Below are 24,854 nucleotides of genomic sequence, written 5' to 3'. Positions count from 1 at the left end.
GACATATTCTAATAACAAGTTTTCACTATAAAGTAATCACAGATGCTTTCCTGACAGATGTACTGATGTTTATCCTCAGATTGGTTATAGCACGACCGCCCAAATATACGAGCGTCATTCCGAAAGTCATGCCATCCGTAGTATATCCTGCATGAAGCCACAACACGGCAGTTCCACGATTTGCTTTGAACCGGTACGGCAGCGTGTATCTGAATGCCGCCATAAAATAGGGATTCCTGCACCGGACGTCACGGTAAAGACTGAAATGGAACACATAGATTGAAACTCTGTGTAAATCTATTGTGGACAATACAAATGGAACAAAAATGAATCCGAATCGAATGCTGTATTTGAAAATAGTCAGCCAGTCTATACACAGAGAGTTGGCAACGATAGGGAAGGCGCTGAATGCCTTTGGCATTGCCATCAATGTGTCCCAACTGTTCCCGAAATGCTCTCGCCCGGTTTGTAAACCGCCTCACACGCAATGGTTTCCACAATTGTGCAATGAGTTCAAAGTCGAAGTCTGGTAAGCAGGGTGGGAGGGGCACATCCATGTTACAGCACAGCTGATCACGTAACAAATGTCTGAGGCATTGGTACCGAGCATGCACTCACATGCAATCACAATCTATCAGCTGATTTCGGTAATGTTTTCTGTGGACTTTCGAATGTATTTAATGCAATTACAGTGACGTCCACATTCACACAATACGCTATAGTTGCCATGACGTATGGAATGACCCTCGTATAACCAAACGAATGTGGGCTATTTCAGTGCTTACAACTACCAGAAGCTGACATAAGGAAACGTATCATTACATTTATAAATAATAGCTAAACACTGCTAAACAAGAAGTCGAACCCCACACTGGAATGTGCATCACTGTATCACAGCGACACGCAATGTCTCAGTACAGCGTCTCAAGCGTAACTGGACTGTCTAGACATTGGTCTGCTGCAGTGTCATTCGCCCCTCTCGTAGCCTCTAGTAGAAGGTTTGTGTCAACCAGAAGAGGAGCAAAAATGCTCTTCGATTCCACAGAGACCGGTTGCATTCACATAAGGCGTAGAGAAAAATCTTCATGTGGTAGAACTAACTACAGTTTTGAAATGAGTAAGCCTTTTTAAAACAGCTCAGAAATCGAACTCAACACAAATTGTGTTAGAAAGTATTGTTTCCCGGTGTCAAGAGTGAGAAGTGACAGAGTGTAACGCCCGTGCCATCCGTGGCTGAGACAACGTGGTTTGACTGTGTCTGTGCTCATTAGGTGCTATGTACAATGTCCACGTAATCTCTGATCCAGAGCAGTTCTGCATCTCATGTGCTGTGCCTTGGTGGCACTAGGGCTCTTTCTACAAAGTAGAGGAATAGAAGATTAACACTGGCAGCACTGCATATGTATGGCCAAACGACTTGCTTGGCTTACACGCAAAACTTACTCATGAATCGGTCTCTCCAAATGTAAAACCAATAACAAAATCAGTACGGTAGTCCCTGAGATTAGCCTTCACACATTCCCGTCATGGCAGATGCACATCATACAGTAACGCGGACCACTATATTCCACGTGGATGAGCCGAGCCCTCTGAATACGAGTTAATACACGAAGTCCTCAGTTGTTGTACTGATGTGGCTTTTGCACATCAGGTGGTACGTACTCCCTTTAAAAATAATATGTCTTCAGGAAACGCACTACTTTACTCAGAAATGTACCCTTTAGTCTGTTGATGCGATTCGCTAGTTAAGTTTGGACCAGTTTACATGAATTGATTCAAATTCTATTCTCGCTCGGTGAACCTAAATATGTTCACATCCACTTTTGTTCTGAGAATGTATTATAGACTGTTGGCTTGATAATCCTTATCAACAAATGTGTACTTAAGATTCACATGCCTTGTTGGCTTTCTGATAGTTCATTCTTGGCTTCTAAGAATGAAAAATAACCGTAATGCAAATGATTCTTGTGAGTTCAGTGTTCACGCCACATTCTTCTTAAGGTGATAAATTAGCTTAAACTTGAATGTTGGCCTAGTCTCCAAGTTTCATTTAGTAAAGAGCGGCTCAAATGTAGGAACGTACTTGTAGCATAATCAGTTCACCAACTGTAAACAATAATGTTTATTACCTTGAGGTAATGACAATGTATTGTGGAAGTGTTCCAAAAGCCATCCTATTTCTTAGAATCCTCTAAAGTCGTTAGCCAGTGATCTATAAAATTTCGGAATACACCTGATACTAACTTTCAGTGAAGAAATTTGTTAATAGGTTAATAACATTTCAAGGAGTCACTACCCAACACAGACTTGCCACATTTAAAATAGTGTCGAATAACTTCATTAATTTGGTCTGGATAATATTCCCTCCCAACGGCACAACTCGTTTGTTCAACTTACCCAACCGTATCATTTCAGTTCCAACAAGTGCCTTTTTTTATGGGCTTCCCCCCCCCCCCCAAGATTAACTTATTTTTGTCTACAACTGATAGCTTTTAAAGCCAATAAGCAACTGTTAAGAGAAGTCTATGGATCAAAAGAATTCCCTTACAGCAAACCACATAAACTTGAACTATTGGAAGTAGGGCGAGGGAAACGCTTAATCTCAGGGTAACAGATAAGCAGACAATGGTAGTAGCCAACCTAATATACAGACAGAATTGGAAACGCCAAGCTGACAGTGTGGTAAGCAAACAAATATAAATAATTATCACACAGGCGGCTAGTTCGAAAAATAGCATATGACAAGTGACAAAGACTTGATGTACTGCACTGGACAACTGCCTAGGCAAAATGAATATCCTTTTACAATTGTACGAAGTGTATGAGAAACGTAATGAGACCGGCAATAGGGCGAGCGATCTGGAAAGGCTGTGTTGTTCTGTTTGTGTAGACCGGTGTTTCTAACCCTTTGAGACAGTCTGTCCCAGTTACAGCTCAGTACAGCCATTACGTGATTTTTGACAGCGCCATCAGAGAAGTTGTGTTTGTGTTGTGTGTTAAGAAAATGGAAGGGTGGAGTTTACAGAAATGTTTTGCAATCACGTTTTGTGTTAAACTAGGGGAATAAGTGAATAGGACCTTCGAAAAGATCAAAAAGGGAATATTCCATATCAGGAGCACAAGTCTTTCGCTTTCTTTACTTTCTTGATAGTAGGTATGTCGTGCATAAGGCATTTTAGTCACCAGGACTAATTGTCGATGAAGTGTTTTGCGTAGATATCATTTAAAGGCTCTGGAATAGGGTGAAAATAATGAGACTAGGCATTGTAAAGAAGTGGGAGCTGCATTATGACAACTTCGCAAGTCACTTCCATCACGAAATATTTGACCTAAGAAGCTTTCCTCTTGCTCCACAGTCTCCCTGTTATCTTGATTTGAGCCCTTGTGTCTTTTTTCTTTCAGAAAAATTAAAAATAAAAGTATGCCACTTTGGGACTCAGGAGAGGATTCAGAAGAATGGGACCGACGTGTTAAAGGCACAACCAGTTAAACGACTCAGCGCTGCTTACCAAGACGGGAAACAACGACTTCACCATTGTATACCTGCCGAAGGGAACTGCTTTGAAATGGACAATGTTGAGGTTTGGAATCAATAAAAACTATGGCAGATAAAATTCAGTCTCATTACTTTTCTCACACATCTGGTATTAGAGAATCCGATGAATGTCACCAGATGGAGTAAAGCATAATATGAGATACCTGACAAATAGAGCATTAAGTAACGGTTAAACTGTCCTGTAACTCATATAGGTAGATCTAAACACTGTTATACCTAGATATAAAACAAATGCATTAAAGTATCAATTACAAAAACGAAATTTCGGTGGTCAATGAATAAAGTCAATTGGGAAGGCACTAAGCTCCAATCAGTATTCACGTGAAATGACAAACTCATCAAAATGCTGATGAACACTGGATAAACACTATTTTCATAAAACACAAGATACTAAATAACATTTAGGGTTGGTAGATTATACTGAACCTTAACAGTAAGTGCCTTGAACTCTGTTTTAATTAGACAGAAACTACCTTAAAGAAAACTGGCCTGAATGACACAAAAGTATCATAGCAGGTAAATCTATAGAATGAAAAAAAAAGGAAAACCCCGCTACCCAGTAACTTCATGCAAATACAATAAAATTTGACATTTAATGTGCCTTCGCCAGAAATCACGAGTACTTACCTAGAGTCAAAACACAACAAAGAAATCCTATGTTCATCTATGAAAATGGACTCGATAAGCAGCCTGAGCTATCAGAAATCGGAATCTGACCTGCATAACATTCTTGTATGAGTGTCAGTTTCACTGTCATTTAAGCCCTCAACAAATCGTTACATGAAAAACTTAAAACTCATATTTGGATAAGCAGTCTGACTGCATATTTGAATATGAAAAGTTACAGGAACAAATAAACATGTAACAACGAATACCTTAGCTACTTGACTGCATAGTTCAATAAGAATTTACAAATGTGCAACGGAATTTACTGTATTAGAGTACATGATATGTTGTGGTGTGTCAGTGTTTCTGTTTTGGCAGTAAGTTTTGCACTCGTCTCTTTGGATGACTGCCTTTTCTAAAGTGGTTTTCAGCAATTCGCAGCAGCATGCAGCAGCAGCGGCTAAAGCTTATTGCTACTAAGAATGAATTTAGTAAAAAGGAGGAGGAGGAAAGAAATATGTATTTCACAGCACGCTCGAATTACCGTCTCGCCTAGCAGTTTGCGCCAAAGTGCGTCCGACACTGCATTAGCATCAGAAGACGCTGATGCAGGTGAGCTGATGAAGGCAACGCGCACGCCGACGCTAGCTTGTCGGGCCGACTGAGTGGAAGGCACTTGATAGCACAACAGAGACGGAGCAACAATTTGTAAGCACCAGCGGCGGACAAGTCCTTGAGTTCGGTGCCGAGATATGCGTGCTGTGTTCCACCTGGGATTGTTTTCCTTTTAGAGACTTTGGCTATGCGTGTTGTTCACTGAGCAGTGGTGCCTGGGCTGATGGTTGGCTGTGGCCAGTCGGTAGTGGCTAGCCTTGGTATATGGACTACGAGACGAACCGTGGTTGTGGCGGAGCAGCATAGATGCACACAATGGACAATGGCTCAAAAGTCTCAAGGTGGTGCTGGGGGACTCTCAGTTCGTGCTGTCTGAGAATGTATTGCATCAGTGTGTCTGGTCCATGGAGCTGTTGCAGTGTACACAGTTCTGTGTACAAGGGGTTGTACGACCGGAGGAGACTTGGCCAAACCTTTTGTGAGACCTTGCTGCGTCAATGTGGGAATAGGTTGACAAGTTCAATGACCTCCGCTGGTGGCCATGTTTTAGCAGTGGCCGAGTTTGTTTGGGTTCAGCAGTGCTGGTAAATAAGAGCTGGTGGCAACACTGCTTTGTGTGATGGAGAATGGGTGACCAGCGGAAGGTAAAGAGACAACTTGAAGGTGGTTCATTGAACCCTCTGCCAGGCGCTTTTTTGTGAATAGCAAAGTAATTACGTGGATGTAGATATAGATGAAGGTGGTTGGAATCTGTTGGTGAGACGTAACACATGCTGGATGGAGCCTGTCACTGTTGCCAGTAGTACGAGCATGTGATTTGTCTTTTGCCTGGTAGAAACAGCCAGGTGGAGATAATTAAATCAGGTCATAGATGTGTAGCGCCTAAGTAAAGTTTTGCCATTCAATGAACACGCCACAAAAGCGCTAAACGACGTGTTTAAAGCTGATTTAATTTCTGAAAAGTACAGGATGATTATAATTAAAGTTAAATTTTCAAACTGCTGTGGAAACAACACAACCGGTCAGAATGACGTCAAATTGCAACGGAATGTTATCGGAGAACGGGGAAAACGTATGGCAGAAGAAAAATAAATAGTTACAAAATGTAGGAATAAATGGCGCTGTAAGCAACATAATTTAATAGTGGTCGACTACAAATGTGAAATGAATCATACAACAATGCCTAAGGAGTACCTTTGTTGTTAAACAAACTGTACTACTCAATGTGCATGGGTGTAGGTGTGATATTGTTAGTTACGTAAGACCTCCACCACAGCAAGGCCATACCACATCGGATGGGAAAAATCCGTCTTTAATTGTCCTGAGGTAAAAAACCATACCAAAAGCATCAATCATAACGTTTTTTAAATTGTCATGAGGCCCAAAACCGCATAAAAAGCATCAATCAAAATGAAATCGGATTATTGATTTCTATGTGACAGGCGCAAAACATGTTCAATATGTTGCCTGCTGTTTTATGCAACAAGTTGAAATCGAGAAACAGCATGTTGCACAGCTGGTCGGTGTGTTTCTGGGGTCGCGTTTACAATGTGTTGCGCAATGCTTGCCTTCAATACAGCTAAGTCTGCAATCGGAACACTGAACACAACATCTTCCAGATAGCCCCAGAGCCAGATGTCACACGTATTAAGATCGGGTGTCGGGACGGCCAGGCTGTAGGGAAATGGTGGCTGATAATTCTAGCATTTCCGAAATGGCACTTCAGCAGCTGGTTAACTGGATTTTTAATGTGTGGAGGTGCGCCATCTTGCATAAAAATGATCCCATCCACACACCTACGCTGCTGGAGAGCTGGAATGACGTGGTTGCGCAAAAGACACTCATAGCGCTTACCAGTGACGGTACAGGTAACAGGACCGGAAGAACCTGTCTCTTCGAAAAAATACGGTCGTATGACAAATGAAGCCTCAATCCCGTACCACACAGTGACCTATTAAGGATGAAGTATTGGTTGATTTGCGTGTGGATTTTCCGTTACCCACATTCGACAATTCTGTGTACTGACATATCCTGTTAGATGGAAGTGGGCTTCGTCTGTCCACAAATTCTTCCACGGCAATTCATTGTCCACTTCCATGCGAACAAGAAATTCTAAAGCAAAAGTCTGTCTTACTGGCAGGTCAAACAGGAAGCAACTAGTGCACATTTTGAATGGATAGCAAAGAAGGATGTTTCGTAGGATTTTACGCACCATGCTCCCGGGTATGTCCAATGTTCGGCTAATTCTCCGTGCACTACACGTTTGCACACCACCACTCGTCTCCTCCTGCACTAAATTGGTTCAAATGGCTCTGAGCACTATGGGACTTAACATCTGTGGTCATCAGTCCCCTAGAACTTAGAACTACTTAAACCTAACTAACCTAAGGACATCACACACATCCATGCCCGAGGCAGGATTCGAACCTGCGACCGTAGCAGTCCCGTGGTTCCGGACTGAGCGCCTAGAACCGCTAGACCACCGCGGCCGGCATCCTCCTGCACTGCGGTGGCCACTGCTTCCACTGACATCGAATGAATACGTCCCCCCCTTCTACTAGGTTGCACACCAAAAAAGCGTCTTTTCGAATTTCCGAATCATTTTTTCCAGATCACGGCAGTCATTGAACCAACGCCTTTTTACAAACCCTTTAGTGTCCGGACCTTCTGCAGAGCGACGTGTACACAGTCATCATCCTTGTAATACAGCTTTACAAGCAGAGCGTGATCCTGCATTGAGACAGTCATGGCGAACATCGCAAACGCGAAAGGAGGAAAAGCCGTGTACTCGACGTGCTTACACCAACTTCAATGGCTCGTGCGCATGAGAGGTGTTTTCATTTAGGTATTCTGACACATAGAGCGCCATCTATTGATCAATTTTCACATTATTTTTTTTCTTTCTGTCATACGATTTATCCCTTCTCCGATAATATTCCTCTGCAATATGACGTCATTCTGAGCAGTGGTGTTACTTCTACAGCGTTTTGAAAGTTTAACTATAATCACCCTGTAAAATAAATATTCTTGACTACCGTCGATCGTACCATGCCATGCCATGCCATGCCATGCCATGCCATGCCATGCTATTATTTGATAAGTGGGTTGACCATAGAATTATGTAAACTTACACTTCAAATAGTTCTATGAACACTATTTTTTATTTCGTAGTAGAAGGTGCAGATTCTAATTGAAATGCGATGCTCAAACAGGGAGAGATGAATTGCGATCGGTCTGTCGGCTTTTGATCAGTGTATGTTACGCTTACTTTTGCTAGAAAAGAGAGTATACAACTTAATGAGTATGTATACATATATAGGATATTCTAATAACTATAAACTCGTTCGGAATTATGTCAGATAATTATTTGCTGAAAACGCAATTAGAAGACAGCCACGTACATACCAATATCTGTCTCCTGCTGTATAACAAACGAGAGACAGTAAAATGTGAAAGAGCTTCCTCTCCAAAAAACGTTTCTACTGTCTTATTTTGGCAAATGACTGTGGCTTCCTATGTATCGATACATTGGTGAAGAATTACTTAATTACATGAATTCATAAATTTAGACGTATAATTAATTTAAGAAAGAACTAAAGTTTACATTGTTTTATATTGTATATGCTTTAAGGGGATAGCATGAAGGTAGCAAGGCAGTGGGACTATGGACCGCCAGCACTGGGAATTGGCTGACGTTAACTCAAGGCACCGTTTGACAGGAGCAGCAGAATGTTTCCTCCTCCATACGTCCTGCGGATACAATAGTTGGCAGCTAGGATGCATCTGCAGAAGAAATATTTCCATTACAATGATCGAAAGGCCTTGTGTAAATGCGACCTGGGCCATCTTGTTGCGCCCATTTATGGGTCTGTGAGGAAATGTGTGTCTTGCTAAAGTTTGAACTGGAGAAACACAGCCGGCCCAGTACATGACCCGTAATATGAGGATCAGTGCCTTGTATATGTTTACTGTGTTTTGATGAAACATGGAGTGGCCGTAGGAAGCCTGAATCTTGTAAGGCAGTGAATTATCTTAGGAACTGTTTATTAGTGACAAGGTTTTAATCATTCAAGTTTTTTTTATGTTCCTTGATAATTGTTGCACATTGAATTTTCGTGTCACCGTAGAATGTGTATGTTGTTCATGGTTTTTTCTCCTTGTTTTCTAAAGCTTTTAGTCATAGTGGATTATCCTTGTGCCCCCTTGTTGACTACTAGGTGTTTGCGGCTATATGAAAGTTAACATTAGTCGGGGTGAAGTATTTATACCGAATAATATATGTATTCGTTGTTGTTGTTGTTGTGGTCTTCAGTCCTGAGACTAGTTTGATACAACTCTCCATGCATGTATTCGTATATTACGTTAAAATTTTCTGAATGTAGGCTACATTCATTTGTGGCCTCTTAAGGATTTTGTTATTACTGTGGGGCTAAAGCTAATTTTAGTTATTTTATGTTATTATATAAGTTGTTAATTCGTTTGCTAACCTGACTGTGAACTCTTGGTTTGCTTTGTCTTAAGCTTGCACTCTGGCAACTGTTCGTATCATACCGTTATGTAAGTTAAATTACATTTGGTTAAGTGTCATCACCTGTATAACTGCTAGTCAGACTTCACTCCCCCAGAAATTCCTGCGCTAAAGAGTTGTTTAATTACTTACCAATGATGCAACATTTGTGGTATTAATCGCTTACAGACAAACACTATGCATGTCTTTCTGTAATTCATTTTCACACTTGGTTCTTCAGTTGTAACAAACTATGGCTTGCTAGTTCCTATGGTACTGAAATAATTTACAGAAGAAACGACCATTATGTAGACGAATGAATCGTTGCAGTTTGTTAGGTGAATATCGCGTTTCTCCCTCATGTAATCGGTAACTATCTCTGACATTGATTCGGATGATACGATAACTTGCGCTGACCTCGAAATCGAGTAGACTTGCTTTCTAATCCTAGTTCAGAATCTATGGATTACTCGCACTTGCCTTTGATCTCTGTATATGCACGCTCGAATTTCGTGTCTACAGTAATTCATTATTCTTATTTGTATTTTGTAGTAACTGATGTTAACAATATAAAAAATCCAGTGGTTTGATAACTTCACCTGCACTTGGTGTATTCGTTTGTAGCAGTTTTAAAATACTATCTGATTCTCTCGTGTATTAATTTATTGAACTTTGCTACTTCGCACATTTTTAATTCATCGATGATGCTACCCAATTTCCTTATCAAACGACGGTAGGTATCACAGCAACATTTACTCCACGGAGATCAAATGATAATTTGTTAGATAAAAGTATTAAATACAAAGGTGAAATTACAGTAATAGCAGCACTTCGGACTCATCATTTACCCATATCTGCGTGTACTCTTAAGTAACACGATAAACACTTCACAATCTACGTCGTCTGTATTCATTGACCCTACACAGTTTGATGTGTGCGCTACAAGCTCGAAGGCAGTTGGCAATTATTTTCCTGATAGCTTGATACACTTGGAGGTCGCACAATTGACACATCGACACACAGTCGTCAGAAATCGAAAGTTCAGTACACAGTTTAGCATGATTGATTTACCACTGACTGAATACCGAGAACATATGCGAACCGTTTATAACTATTAATTATAGTTTGTTAGCTAACTCTCAGTTTAAAGTTTGGTTTACTCGTAGTAGTCAATCTTAAATGGTACTGATTTGAACAAGCTGTGCCACAATACGGATAAAGTTACTTCCATGTAATTATTTAAGGAACACAGTTTGACTACATCACATACAATGCAAATTACCTAAACCGTTCACACTTACTACAGGCGTGCAACATCAAATAGAAGAAATAGCAATACAGAAATCTCAAATATTCTAGCAATAGCAAATGCGTTTTAGTAACTTGACATTTGGCGGTCACGGTGCGCTGGGGATGTAAGTAAATCCTACTTGATAATTATCGCAGTCAAATATACAACATGGAACATATGATTATCTGCATACTACGTCTCTGTAACACACAGTCGCCTCATATTCCTTCGTTACTGAAATAGCCATGCACAGAACTGGATACGTTTAATTCAGAACAAGGCGACTTAACTTTAATAAGAGATGAAATATGAATATATTACAATACTTCTATGCACAGTGCCATAGATTGTGTATTTTTATGTGCTGGTAGATAATACTTGCAAAATATCGGTTACGTTAATGCAGATAAATATGCAACAATGGAAATCAAGATAAGAAAAATGTTTACAAATGCTACATGTCATTTGCTCTAAAAATCAATTAAACTGAATATTACATAAATTTTTCGCACACAACGACAAATGTTAGGTAAAGTTCATATGTATATACTGATTACATGGGCAGTGTATCGATACCAGACGCAGTGTATCTAATACACTAAACAGAAGTAAGACGTGACGGAATTGACAGTACATCTCTTAGGATTGATCGACTAAACTCAGAATCTGTATCAAGCCTCGTAGCTCTACACTTAAAAAGACACGAACAAACCGTAAATAATCACGGGACTTAACTACATTGGCGTTTCTCATTGCAGTTTCGGAATGTGAATTACTGACATTTTAGCGAGGAAATGTAAGCATCTAATTAATGGATGCTGAAATTTTCACTCTGCAGCAGAGCAGGTGCTGATATGACACTTCCTGGTAGTTAAAAATACTTTGCTAAACAGAGACTCGAGCTCTGGGCTTTGGAATACTTGCGTTTTGCGGACAGTTTTTCTACTGAATGAATCACCCACGCACTGGTCAGCAGCCCTTTCTCGCAGCTGTACTTCCGGCAACACCACGTCTCCTACCTTCCTAACTTCACAGAATTTCTCCGAAGAATCTTGCAAGATTAGCACTCGTGCAAGAAAGAATATCCAACACTCTTCGTTTAGATGGAAATATCAATATATCTTAGAGTCCCAATGCGAGATAACTTATGAATATGAACCAACATTTCCATAAACACTTTTTACTCGGCACATACCAGAAATGAAATTAAATAATGTGGTTCGTACAACTGATATTGTAATCTGTTGAATCCATATTGCTCACTCTCCACGATAAATGATGCAAACAGTGCCACTGTTGAAAAAACCAGGTTCACCGTTGCTGCCAGGCAAAAATATTAATGTTAGGTCTATTTTGCTGTCCTTCAAATAAGCCAGCATTAGTGATGATGAGTCTTGCCCACAAAGTCGGATGTCACTCTCCCTTCTATGCCACTCTCCCTTCTTCAATGCTGATAGCCTTGCAGTCCATTTGGGTCCCAACCCAGATCCTTCAAGTTCTGCAACACGGAAACAGAAGAGTCCTTGACTTATTCATTTACAAATAATTGCTAACGAAACGTCAGTTTTATTAGTACTAGTGTGAGGAAAGTTGTAAGAGCTAAACGACGGCAATGACTACAAGGACTACGACAATATCTCTGAAGTTCCACAAACAATAATAGGTAACAACATATGAGATACACGTTCGACTCTTCAGATATGAGTGTTCAAAGAAAGTGTAGAACAGTCTGAAATGCGTATGTTGACTCTCCACCCAGTGCAATATAAAACAAGCTAATGTTCACCTTGATTGGTCTTACAGCGAAAACAAAACTTTTTTGCTGTAAAAATCTACCACCACTGTCTAATGCATGAATGCTTCATGAAAAACTAAGCCACTGCTTTTCATTGTCAAAATAGTAGGTGCCACATTCTTCCAGGTAGATGAGATTAGATGCACCCCTGCACTGGCTCAGATGGACGCACTTTCTTAAGTTCCAGGTTTCCGTCAAGGTGAACTCGTAAATCTGGTGCTATAATGCAGAGTATAATTTCAGTTCTCCTTTGAAATGAATATAGTCATGCGTCATTGGTTCCCAACACTCTATGCATGCAGTTTGATAAGCGAAATGCTACTCAGTACAGTGAATACGTGAAATGTTTCCAAATCAACGAAAAGCACCTCATTTCCATTTAAAATATGTCCGACAAGTGGCAAAGAAAGTAATAGCTCTGCCAATTACTTCAGCTAACATCACTGAACTAAATCGGAGAAAGTTGACGTTCACTGGGGACTATGTGACAACCACAGACTTCAAGAACATGTTTGTTTTCTCCCATACCGATATGTAACTCATCATCTCTCAACAGTTATACTTTACTATCATTTAACTTTAGGTGTACGTCTATTTTCTCTCACAACGATATGTATCTCATTATTTCTCACTAATGATCTCCTACTTTTGTTTACCTCAGGCTTTACGATAGTAATATATTGATGGCCTCTGATGGAATTCGATAGTATGTAAAGACCAAGCCTTGTTTATGAATACTAGTAGCCCTAAGAATTTTATAATAATTTTGATGATCTTGGGCTGTTTAACTCCACTTAGGACATTTAACTTTAAACTATATGTAACATAACATTCAGGTCCCCAGTATCTTACATTGAACATTATTAAACCATTACGTCACATCAATTGTTACCAGCAAGTTAGAATCATCCACGTCTCTACCATCACATCAAATCAGATTACCTGTATAGTACCACGTGTCTCGGTATGTTGGTTTGTTAGGGAGTATGCTAACAGTTTACACCATGTCACTGCTACCACTTTCTTTAATGACCCTTCATCAACATCATAACGGTCTTCCTCGTCATACTCATCTTGTTTTTTCTGTTCTTTCACAAATTCGCAGAGAACGTAGTGAACAGAATAATTAATACAGATCCAAGTATTCTAATATATAACCACCTGGGCGGTAACCTCATGGTAAATGTGAAAATATTTCATTAAACTAATTCACCGTTTGCTTCAAAAGCAAAATCGCTCTTCACAGTGTGTAGAATTCACAGTCCAAAAGTAGGTTGAGTCTTATTTCTCGTCCCTTCGTTTGGTGGTCTATTAGAGGTTGGAGGACTAGCTGGTAGTGCAGCAGGGACTGCTGGGACACAAAAGGATGCAAAGGCCCTCGAAATAGCTGAGACGCAAGGACGTAACAATACATTCCTAAGTACAATTGAAGCAATAGCTGTGAAGGGAACAGTATGTACTTCGGACCAAATCATAAATTCTGGCTTGGCCCATATTCGATAAAAAAAAAAAAAAAAAAGAATTTTACTGAAGTTGTTCTTCAACAACATTGTTACTGATAATAACTTACAATATTACGCAAAAACCTGGAAGTATCACTTTTTCGGGTCCTTACGGAAGAATTATTGCACAATTAGCTTAACAGATCAGGTTTCCAAGTAGCTGCCAACAATAATATACACAAAAGTGAGAAACAAAATTGACCGTCTGTTAGATGACGATCAGTTTGGCTTTAGGATAGACCAGAGTGCCAACTTTGAAGCTGCGGTTGATAATGGGTGGGCTAAAGAAACACTCAGAAACGGACACAGGATTTTTCGATCCGGGAAAAGCGTCCGGCATTGTCTAAGGTGCAATATGCTCAAATTCTGCGGAAAATAGAGGTCAGCTATAAAGAAAGGCGTGTAATATGCAGAATTTACAAGCGCCAAGAATAGACATTAGAAGCGGAAGACCAAGAACCAAGTGTTCGGAGTGAAAAAGGGTGTAAGACAGGCATGTAGTCTTTCGCCATTACTGTTCAATCCATACATCGAAGAATCAGTGTTGGATATCAAAGAAAAGTTCAAGAGCGGTATTAAAATTCAAGGTGTATAGAATACTGATTGAAAGTAAATCGGCCGCGTGGGATTAGCCGAGCGGTCTGAGGCGCTGCAGTCATGGACTGTGCGGCTGATCCCGGCGGAGGTTCGAGTCCTCCCTCGGGCATGGGTGTGTCTGTTTGTCCTTAGGATAATTTAGGGTAAGTAGTGTGTAAGCTTAGGGACTGATGACCTTAGGAGTTAAGTCCCATAAGATTTCACACATATTTGAACATTTATGTTTACTCGTTGTTAATATCTCTTCTATTCTCTCTCACACTCTCTCTCTCTCTGACACTATGGTCGCAAGTGCCCTTCTATTACACTCCCCCAAAACTTTGTAAACAAATCTAGCGATTTCCAATGACGCTACATTTTCTCTTTTAATTTCTGCTGTCTTTACTCTCTATCATTCCTCTCACCACCTATGAAACCGTATTCTTTGTTCTCCCCTTCCCTATAACCCATTCTTCGTTCTGAGAACTTTTTGAAAGTAAATAGAAGAAACAAGAACGCAGTAATATATAGCGGAAGTGAGAGCAAATATGAACTTAACATCAGGATAGATGATCAAGGCATTCATGGCCAACAGATGTATATTAGTGCCAAATATAAGACTCAATTTGAGGAATACACTTTGAGAATGTACGTTTGGAGCACAGCATTGAACGGTAGTGAAATACGGAAAGTCGTAGGACTTCTGTTAAGACATTATGGAGTAACTTCTATGGCAGTAGAGGTAGTTGATGAGAGTAAAAACTGTAGAGGAAAACAGATACTGAATAACATTCAGCAAACAACTGAGGGCGTAGGTTCAAAGGGCTTCTCTGAGATGAAGAGGTTTCCACAGGAAAAGAATCCTTGAGGAGCTGCGTCAGTCAGACTGTTGGTGACTAAAAAAAGAAAGAAAGAAAGAAAGAAACATAGCTTACCAGAAGCGCGAAAAATAAGTTGTGAGATTGCGACTGTTAACCTCCAGACGGAAAGTGTACCCGGTTCACGTAGGTTATCTAATAGAAGAGGGAAGTCCGGTGTGATTACTGTGTCTGTGGTTCTATTACCGATTGCAGCGGCTCAGTGTTTGTGTTTGTCCTGATACTGGGTGACTAGAGGGCAGTTGGCCGGAAGGTGGTGCATGTAAGCTGCACTGGACGCGGTTATAGGGCTGCGCTTAGATAGCTATATAAAGTATTTTCTGGCAGCAGTGCGCAGTTGGAAGTCGGCATTTATCTAGGACGTGTGAGCGTTGTGTTTGTCCGAACATAGCTGGAATGAGACGGCGCGACCTGTTGGGTGGTGTTGGCTCCATCACGCGGGTTGGTCGTTAAACCGTCAGCTAGTCGATTTTTGAAGGAGACCAAAGAGCTTGTCTGCCCATGTGGTGGAGAACAATCCTTAATTTTGTTAACAGCTGCATTATCGTTGCTCACGTGCGAACTTCAGTTTTTCCCTCACTTTGATCGAGAGTGGACCAGTAGAAAAGTTAGCCCCGTGCCAGGCGGTTGATTATGAATTTGGGAAGTAACGGTTTAAATGGCTGTGAGCATTATGGGACTTAACTTCTGAGGTCATCAGTCCCCTAGAATTTAGAACTACTTAAACCTAACGAACCTAGGGACGTCAAACACATCCATGTCCGAGGCAGGATTCGAACCTGCGTCCGTAGCGGTCGCGCGGTTCCAGACTGTAGCGCTTAGAACCGGTCGGCCACTCTGGCCGGCTGCGGAGTAATCATGTAGAAGTAGTTATAATTGTAACTTTTGTCATTACTCGGTTTTGTGTTGTGAGCTGAAGGACCTCACTTTGTAAGGAGTGTGTCACAACTCTCCATCACATCGATTAAATATTACACTGAGCATCGAAAACAATATAGCGAACTTAAGGCTATTCTTTGCATTGTGTAAGGTTCTGCAATTCTCTGTGGAAATAAATAAGCACTCAGGTGTCGATAGTAACACTCCATGGGCGGAACATGGCAGCGCGATTCTAAGCATTGTTGTGAGACGAGGTCTGTCTGTGACAGTAAAATTTTAGTAGTGTTGGTCAAGGGCCCAGAGGCAGAAGACATGTTACGCTGCCCTCACGTCGGTGAAATACGAAAGAAAGTAAATAAAATAGACGGCTACATCTCGTCTCGTATCACTTTCTTTTCACAATCCCTTATAATATGTAATTTAAGGACAGACGGAACTTCTGGCAACACCAGAAAACTTATTTTCAATGCTAGTGCTTTCAACATGACTCCTAGCACATGTGGCACAGATCTTGGATACTATTAATCTGATATCTTTGGAGATGTCATAAATTCAAGTATTTTGTTGATGTAGCTGCCGGCAACGCGGGTTTGTCAACGTTGTACTTGTGACAAAGTTCTCCTGGAGACTGCGCGTAACCTTCCTCGTGAGAGTGGTTTATGTGTTGCTCTGTATTGTAAATGATTGTGTTATCTCATGTGTATGTAATGAATTTTGTGTTACTTATCACTACGCAAGAGCGAAGTTGGCGTACAACTATTCCTGGTATAATCGAACAGTTTCCTCCTCCTCTTCCGTAGGGCTCTAAGTACCTTAACTGATTATGTCCTCCTGCCCTTAGTGACTACACCTTTAACAGTGCATACTAGTCTCTCTGATCAATATGAGATGCAAAATTTAGCCTGGGACACTGTGTAACGATTTTCCAATTGGAAATACACGGAAAACGGTGTGTAACATTTTCACTGACCACTCTCACCGAGTAATTTTAAAATTTAGCCTAGAGGATTGACTTAAATACTTTTGGTTTCCAGCAGATTTTATGTTACTTGGTGCAATACTTTTAAAGCTCTCCTCTATGTTTAGTTCAGATGCGGTGATCTCAGATGTTGATTATTACCTTGTTTTCCATCAAACTGGACTCTATTAGTAAGCTGGGAGCTTTTGTAACAACTCTGGCTGGATGTGTTATGACGATAGGTTCCTTCATGTTCTCGGCAGAGGTGACATAGGCATAACACAATCTGCCTGAAGATCACACTTTAAGCACTGTGGAACGTTACGTGGAGAGCACTATCATGGAAAAATTTATACCAGAAAAAGTGGGTTATATTCCAAAAACAGCTAGCAAGGTGTCGCAGCGATTACCACATTGGACTTGCATGCGGGAAGCGACAGTGCAGACTCGAGTCCGGCCATCCAGCGCTAGGTTTTCCGTTATTTCCCTCAATCACTCAAGACAAATACCGTGATGGCTCCTCTGAAAGAGCACGGCCGATTTCCTTCCCTATCCTCAAAACATACGAGCTTGTGCTCCGTCTCGAATGACCTCCTTCATTCCTTCGTGATTATATTGTAACTGTTTCGTAGTATTGCATCAACACATATAAAAAAAACTACATCCCCATGTACTAATATTGAGCTGTGAATTCTGCGATGTAGTGATGGAATATTGGTGAAGGAACCAGCCAGAATGGACAGCTGAGATTGTGGGAGCAACCCCTCATTACGTCTGTAGTTTCTGGCTCCAAGCTCCCGAGGGCTTATGGTAACTATAATACCCTGTATGTTTCATTAGGAAGAAACTTGAAACTGGACAGTGGGACATGTCGTGGGAACGTGAGATAGGACATCTGAACTTTTCATTATAGTAGGAGAGGTTTCAGGTTACAAACACATTTAGAAACAGCTTCGCAAAGAAACAATTTATTAATTTCAATACATGGCGAAAATGCTTACTAATCGCTCAATGCTTAGACTAATAAATTTGGTAAACATATGTTTCTCGTCGAAAGTCGTTGTCTCATTTCAGTTATATGTGTAAGAGGTACAGCCTGACTAGGGTAATTCGAAAGAATTGAGTTATGGCTGTCAAATGGCGGTGACTTCAGTAATCCAGGAGCGTAAGTTGCCCACGTTGACGTAGACGGCGCCCCCAAGGAGGCAGTAGCCACTACTCCACGACACGATGCCCACCTGCGTAGAGCCGCTCACCAGAGGACCGCCCGAATCTCCGTGGCACACGCTCTTGCCCGTTTCTCCGGCGCATACCATACGGGGGGTCACCTCGCGCCCTGTGTTAGGGAAGTTACACTCGGATCGGTCCCTAATGGCGATGTCCACTTTCTTCAGGATGTTGGGCAGGTACCCGTCCTCCGTGTCTCCCCAGCCGGTCGCCGTGACAGCGAGGCCGGCTGGCGGGTCGTAGCCGTCCTCTGGGAGGTTCACGATTGCCACGGTGGTGCCAAGTGGGAAAGAACCGTCGATCTGCAAAATTAAATGTCAGCTAGAGCGAGGGAAAATTTTCCCATGTTTGAAGCATTTCTTGAATTATTAGAAATGTTCAAATGTGTGTGAAATCTTATGGGACTTAACCGCTAAGGTCATCAGTCCCAAGCTTACACACTACTTAACCTAAATTATCCTAAGGACAAACACACATACCCATGCCCGAAGGAGGACTCAACCTCCGCCATGACCAGTCGCACAGTCTATGACTGCAGCGCCCTAGTCCGCTCGGCTAATCCCGCGCGGCCAAAATTTATATTTAAAACTTTGTCAAATTATAGTTTAGCGTAATAATGTTCCAAATACCAAGTATTGATGTTCTAAACTTAATAGTTTACGGGAAAATGCCGTTTTAAGAGAAAAATCAGAGGCGCTAAAATTAATAATGACGCTAGGAAGCCAGAATTTGGCCAGAAGGTGCAGTTAGAAGTTATAAATAAGTGATGCTGATTTCCAAAACCATAAAACAAAAATTAACGACAGAATCCACGGTTTTCGGAAAAATCAGAGGCCCTAAATAATGGAGGTATGGTTCAGAGGTAACAATCTACCGTTAGTTCCACTAAATAAATTCTGTTAAGCTAAGTTTTCATTCTAGCAAGCTGAAACTTTCTACGTGCTTTCAAACTGCTTATCTGCATACCAGCAAAAATTAAGAAGTTTCTGAAGTAATTGGTAACTACACTCCTGGAAATGGAAAAAAGAACACATTGACACCGGTGTGTCAGACCCACCATACTTGCTCCGGACACTGCGAGGGGGCTGTACAAGCAATGATCACACGCACGGCACAGCGGACACACCAGGAACCGCGGTGTTGGCCGTCGAATGGCGCTAGCTGCGCAGCATTTGTGCACCGCCGCCGTCAGTGTCAGCCAGTTTGCCGTGGTATACGGAGCTCCATCGCAGTCTTTAACACTGGTAGCATGCCGCGACAGCGTGGACGTGAACCGTATGTGCAGTTGACGGACTTTGAGCGAGGGCGTATAGTGGGCATGCGGGAGGCCGGGTGGACGTACCGCCGAATTGCTCAACACGTGGGGCGTGAGGTCTCCACAGTACATCGATGTTGTCGCCAGTGGTCGGCGGAAGGTGCACGTGCCCGTCGACCTGGGACCGGACCGCAGCGACGCACGGATGCACGCCAAGACCGTAGGATCCTACGCAGTGCCGTAGGGGACCGCACCGCCACTTCCCAGCAAATTAGGGACACTGTTGCTCCTGGGGTATCGGCGAGGACCATTCGCAACCGTCTCCATGAAGCTGGGCTACGGTCCCGCACACCGTTAGGCCGTCTTCCGCTCACGCCCCAACATCGTGCAGCCCGCCTCCAGTGGTGTCGCGACAGGCTTGAATGGAGGGACGAATGGAGACGTGTCGTCTTCAGCGATGAGAGTCGCTTCTGCCTTGGTGCCAATGATGGTCGTATGCGTGTTTGGCGCCGTGCAGGTGAGCGCCACAATCAGGACTGCATACGACCGAGGCACACAGGGCCAACACCCGGCATCATGGTGTGGGGAGCGATCTCCTACACTGGCCGTACACCACTGGTGATCGTCGAGGGGACACTGAATAGTGCACGGTACATCCAAACCGTCATCGAACCCATCGTTCTACCATTCCTAGACCGGCAAGGGAACTTGCTGTTCCAACAGGACAATGCACGTCCGCATGTATCCCGTGTCACCCAACGTGCTCTAGAAGGTGTAAGTCAACTACCCTGGCCAGCAAGATCTCCGGATCTGTCCCCCATTGAGCATGTTTGGGACTGGATGAAGCGTCGTCTCACGCGGTCTGCACGTCCAGCACGAACGCTGGTCCAACTGAGGCGCCAGGTGGAAATGGCATGGCAAGCCGTTCCACAGGACTACATCCAGCATCTCTACGATCGTCTCCATGGGAGAATAGCAGCCTGCATTGCTGCGAAAGGTGGATATACACTGTACTAGTGCCAACATTGTGCATGCTCTGTTGCCTGTGTCTATGTGCCTGTGGTTCTGTCAGTGTGATCGTGTGATGTATCTGACCCCAGGAATGTGTCAATAAAGTTTCCCCTTCCTGGGACAATGAATTCACGGTGTTCTTATTTCAATTTCCAGGAGTGTATATTATTAAAGATTATGTGCCCGAGATAGTGGTCGTTTGTAGACTGCCGCCGTATGCAAATAGACAGAGACAACAGATGTTTTCTCGGCAGTCCGCACCGGCACCTTACTGAACCTAAATTATCCTAAAGACAGACACACACACCCATGCCCGAGCGAGGACTCGAACCTCCGCTGGGACCAGCCGCGCAGTCTATGACTGCAGCTCCCTAGACCGCTCGACTAAACACGCGCGGCGAATTAGAGAAGGTTTTTGTAAAATAGTACAGTCGATATCGTCAGTATTTTAAAGCTGTCTGCATCGTATAGTAAGTATGTGAAACGTAACTACTAGATACGGTATGTGCCTTAAACAATGTTAATGCATAACAATATGAACGAAAATAAAACATTTTGTTTGTGTACATGCGCTGTTTTTGAATAGTAATTGTTCCAAAACATTATAATTCAGGGTGATTCAGCTGCCCCTACCAGTGGGTTTTATGCAACTTGCAACGCCTTCAAAACCTACGCACAAAATTTTCATATAATCTTGCTCGCTGCGTCCAAATCTATTAGTCTTACAGAAAAAAATGTACAGAACCTTTTTGTAGGAATATATAATTATATGTCCTGCTAGGATATGTTTACACTGAAGGTCATTGACTCCGATTTACTGAAGAAATACGCATTGGGAGGTACCTTATGTGCGCTTCTTTCGAATAATTCGAAAACTACAGCCTCTTGGGAAAACGTATCCCGGCGCAAAATTTAGCTGTGCTATATTTCTTACAAAAATATCTTGTAGGGTTTTTTTAAATTCTTTTTTTATTACGGCTACCAGTTTGCACATAGCAAGCGAGAGAATCTGAAAATCATGCAAGTAGTATTTGAAGGTGTTGAAGGTTGCACAAAACCCATAGGTAAGTGCTACTAAATTACCTTGTGTGTATACATCAATTCCACAAAGCTTCATTCATTTTTGCTGCGTAATTGAACTTTTTACATAGCTTTATCGTGTACCAGTTTGTGTTGATAAGCACAATGTTTTATGATCTGCAAGCAAGGATTCGTAATAATAGATTTTTTTTTACTGTACAGTCCATACAATTTGCATTCGTTACTGCCTTTGTATTTAATCTGTCAGTGGCAACGTTTTTGTACAGAGTCCTCACCTAAATTCAGTAACTCGTTCATCACGATATGTACCAATTTCACTGTAGCCAAGATGAGCATGTGTACGCTGTTAGCTACCATGCAAGGTTACTGTAAATGTTTCAAGCTTAGATGATAACGTATGGAACACACTGTTCACTGCGTGCGCATTATTCGTAATGCCGTTGGATCTTGCGATGTATTTTGCATCAATAACAGTTTATTTAGAAATGAGTAACAATAGAACTGCATGAGTAGTAAATAGTATATCAAGATTATATATGTCAACGTTTCAGGAGAAAAACTTCTAATCTGATCACTTAAATACTCTTGCTGTCAGAACATAACCGTAAATGGTCTGTTTTAGGCAATGCATTTTAAATTTTCAAACAGATTCAGAATTTAGGTGTTTGTTCGACTATCTTTGACGTAATATCGGTTACGTAACACTTTGTACCGCTGTTACTGAGGATTCAGAAATGATCAGCTTAAGAGTAAGTTACGACAAGACTAGTTGTTGCAGCTCGATGCCATAACTGGAACAGCGGAATGTACCGCTGTTACTATTAATAAATGACATCCGGAAAACAGATGAGATTTTATAACTGACAGGAAACACATTTCGTGGCGCATTTTGCTAATTTTTTGTTTGCTGAAGATCAGAAACGCTCGGTTTAAATAATAAAGTTTCTTAAAAGCAGGGTCATGTCTTATTAACATGACCACTGTCGATGTTCGCCGTGAACTTGTTGTAAACAATCACGCACGGGTTGTGGCAGCACTAGGTATGGGAGTGCATATAATGTGTGTTGGCGGAAACGAAAACAGTGCCGTAGTTGTAACGAAAGAACGGAGCGATGTAATTGACGTCTAATTAGGCATGATCATAGGCACTTGGGTAAAGAGTGGAATCATTTTCGAAGCAGCTAAGTTTCTGTAACGTGTGCCTACCGCTGTGCTAGAAGTATACCGTGAGTGGCAAAATGGCGCTATCCAAAATCTGTGCCAAGGTAACTGTGGTGCACCACGAGTCATAGATGAGGGGTGAAAGCCGGCTACGGAGATGAGTACAAGTGAACAGACGTTTAACTGTTGAACAACTGACCACCCTCATGAACCAAGAGGATACCGGAAGGGTCATCTCAACGACCGTTCGGTAAACCTTGCTACGCATAGAAATTCGCCGCAAGCTCCCGGTTCATGCACGCATGATGACTGCTTTTTATCGGCGAGGAAGGCCGGAATATGCACGTCAGTCCTAAAAATGGACGTCCACCATGTGGCCTTTTCGGAAGAATACGTTTCAAACTCGATCGGACACATGGCAGTTGGCTGTACGGCCTGAAACGCCTGAAATATACCAGAAAAAAAAATGTCGGAAGAATACAGACCAGAGGATTGAGCGTTGTGGTCTAGGGTACGTTGTCATGGGTAAACTGGTCATTCTGGAAGATATAATGGATCTACACAAGTATGCATCTATCCTTGGGCACCATATACTAGGCATGATGACATCTATCAAAAGAACAATGCTATGTGTCATACAGCTGGCAGTATACGAGCGGCAGTTCGAAGTGCCCCAGAATAAGTCTACCGCACTCCCTTGGCAACCAAACTACCTCTATGTAAACCCAGTCGAGAATCTGTGGACCATCTCAAATGGTTCAAATGGCTCTGAGCACTATGGGAGTTAACATATGCGGTCATCAGTCCCCTAGAACTTAGAACTACTTAAACCTAAATAACCTAAGGACATCACACACATCCATGCCCGAGGCAGAATTCGAACCTGCGACCGTAGCGGTCACGCGGTTCCAGACTGTAGAGCCTAGAACCGCACGGCCACACCTGCCGGCTGTGGACCACCTCGGTAGGGCTGTTTGCACCGTGAATGCTCAATCGAGAAACCTTGCCAAGCTGACAAAGGCACATCGACGTCTGTTCTTTCCAGAGCCTCATCGACGCTCTTCCCCCACTTCTTGCAGCGGTCCAACCCGCCAAAAGGCGGTTTGCTCCAGCTTTTGGTGGGTGGTCGCATTAATTTGACTGGACAATATGAAAGTTGATAAATATCGACTAGCAGCAAAAGATGGTTATTCCAACTTTTTACAGGAGGTCACATTAATTTGACTGGGCAGTGTAGAATCTGATAAATAAAGAGTAGAATAGCAGTATGAGTAGGAGCGTGGTGTACCCAACTGTCGGCAAAGTGGTCATACTTCCGCCATGCAGCGTTGCACGTAACTGTAGTGATGTATTTTTTTGTCAGTGAGTACTCACGCGAAGGACGGCGATGTCGTAGTCGCCAGAAACGCTGTCGTGCTGTTCGTGTTCGTGGACCTCGGCCACGTCCAGCACGACGCCTCCACTGCTACGGTCGGAGGACCCGGCGCGCACGCTGTACAGTGATTGGTACGGCGCTCTGTAATAGCTGACGCAATGGGCCGCCGTGAGGGCCCACTCGGTTCCGATTATGGAGGCGCCGCACTGATAGCTGCCGCCGTACTTGAGGGCCACCTGCCACGGGTAGTCCTCAATGCTGGCCTCGGTGCCGCCGATGATGCGGCCGTGAAGCCGCGATCGCAGAAGCAGCCCCCGTGGCGTCACCAGCTGCAGCTGAGCAGCCAGCAGCAGGCACAGCACGGCGACCTGGGTTCCTGCCATCGCGGGTCTCACGCCTCAGTCAATGAGCAGTCACATTTTATACCGCCACTACCTGCTTTCTCGTCGCTGTTATCTCCGTCCTCCAAATTGCTCAGATAATATACGCTGATGTCCAAGAGGGGGTTCCTTGCAGAGTTTTATCTCTCGGCGAACGATGTCGAAATGTTGCACCACAGGAAGTATGTGCTTATCCTAGATGACGGTCAATTTACGGGTCGACAGCGCTCCAGCATGACTG

At 42.6% G+C, this 24,854-nt stretch overlaps 1 protein-coding gene across 2 annotated transcripts in view; it reads right to left on the bottom strand.

The window, feature by feature from the left end:
• LOC126262699 (trypsin alpha-4-like) overlaps positions 1-24,651 on the bottom strand; it is a 207,449-nt gene extending 182,798 nt beyond the window's left edge. The window contains exons 1-2 of one of the 2 annotated variants that reach the window (XM_049959477.1): positions 24,233-24,651; positions 18,116-18,692 (exon numbers count right to left, since the gene is read on the bottom strand). In XM_049959477.1, coding sequence (XP_049815434.1) covers positions 18,297-18,692; positions 24,233-24,616 — 780 coding nt within the window. In that variant the 5' untranslated portion in view covers positions 24,617-24,651 and the 3' untranslated portion in view covers positions 18,116-18,296. Of the gene's footprint in view, positions 1-18,115; positions 18,693-24,232 lie in introns of those variants that run through there. The other variant, XM_049959478.1, reaches the window with a different exon arrangement.
• Between the last annotated feature and the right edge of the window lie 203 nt (positions 24,652-24,854).

Source organism: Schistocerca nitens, chromosome 6 (genome assembly GCF_023898315.1).
Source record: "Schistocerca nitens isolate TAMUIC-IGC-003100 chromosome 6, iqSchNite1.1, whole genome shotgun sequence".
In the NCBI taxonomy this organism is placed as follows: Eukaryota; Metazoa; Arthropoda; class Insecta; order Orthoptera; family Acrididae; genus Schistocerca; species Schistocerca nitens.
The sequence above is the reverse complement of the archived record's forward strand: the minus strand, read 5'-3'. Positions and strand labels throughout refer to the sequence as shown.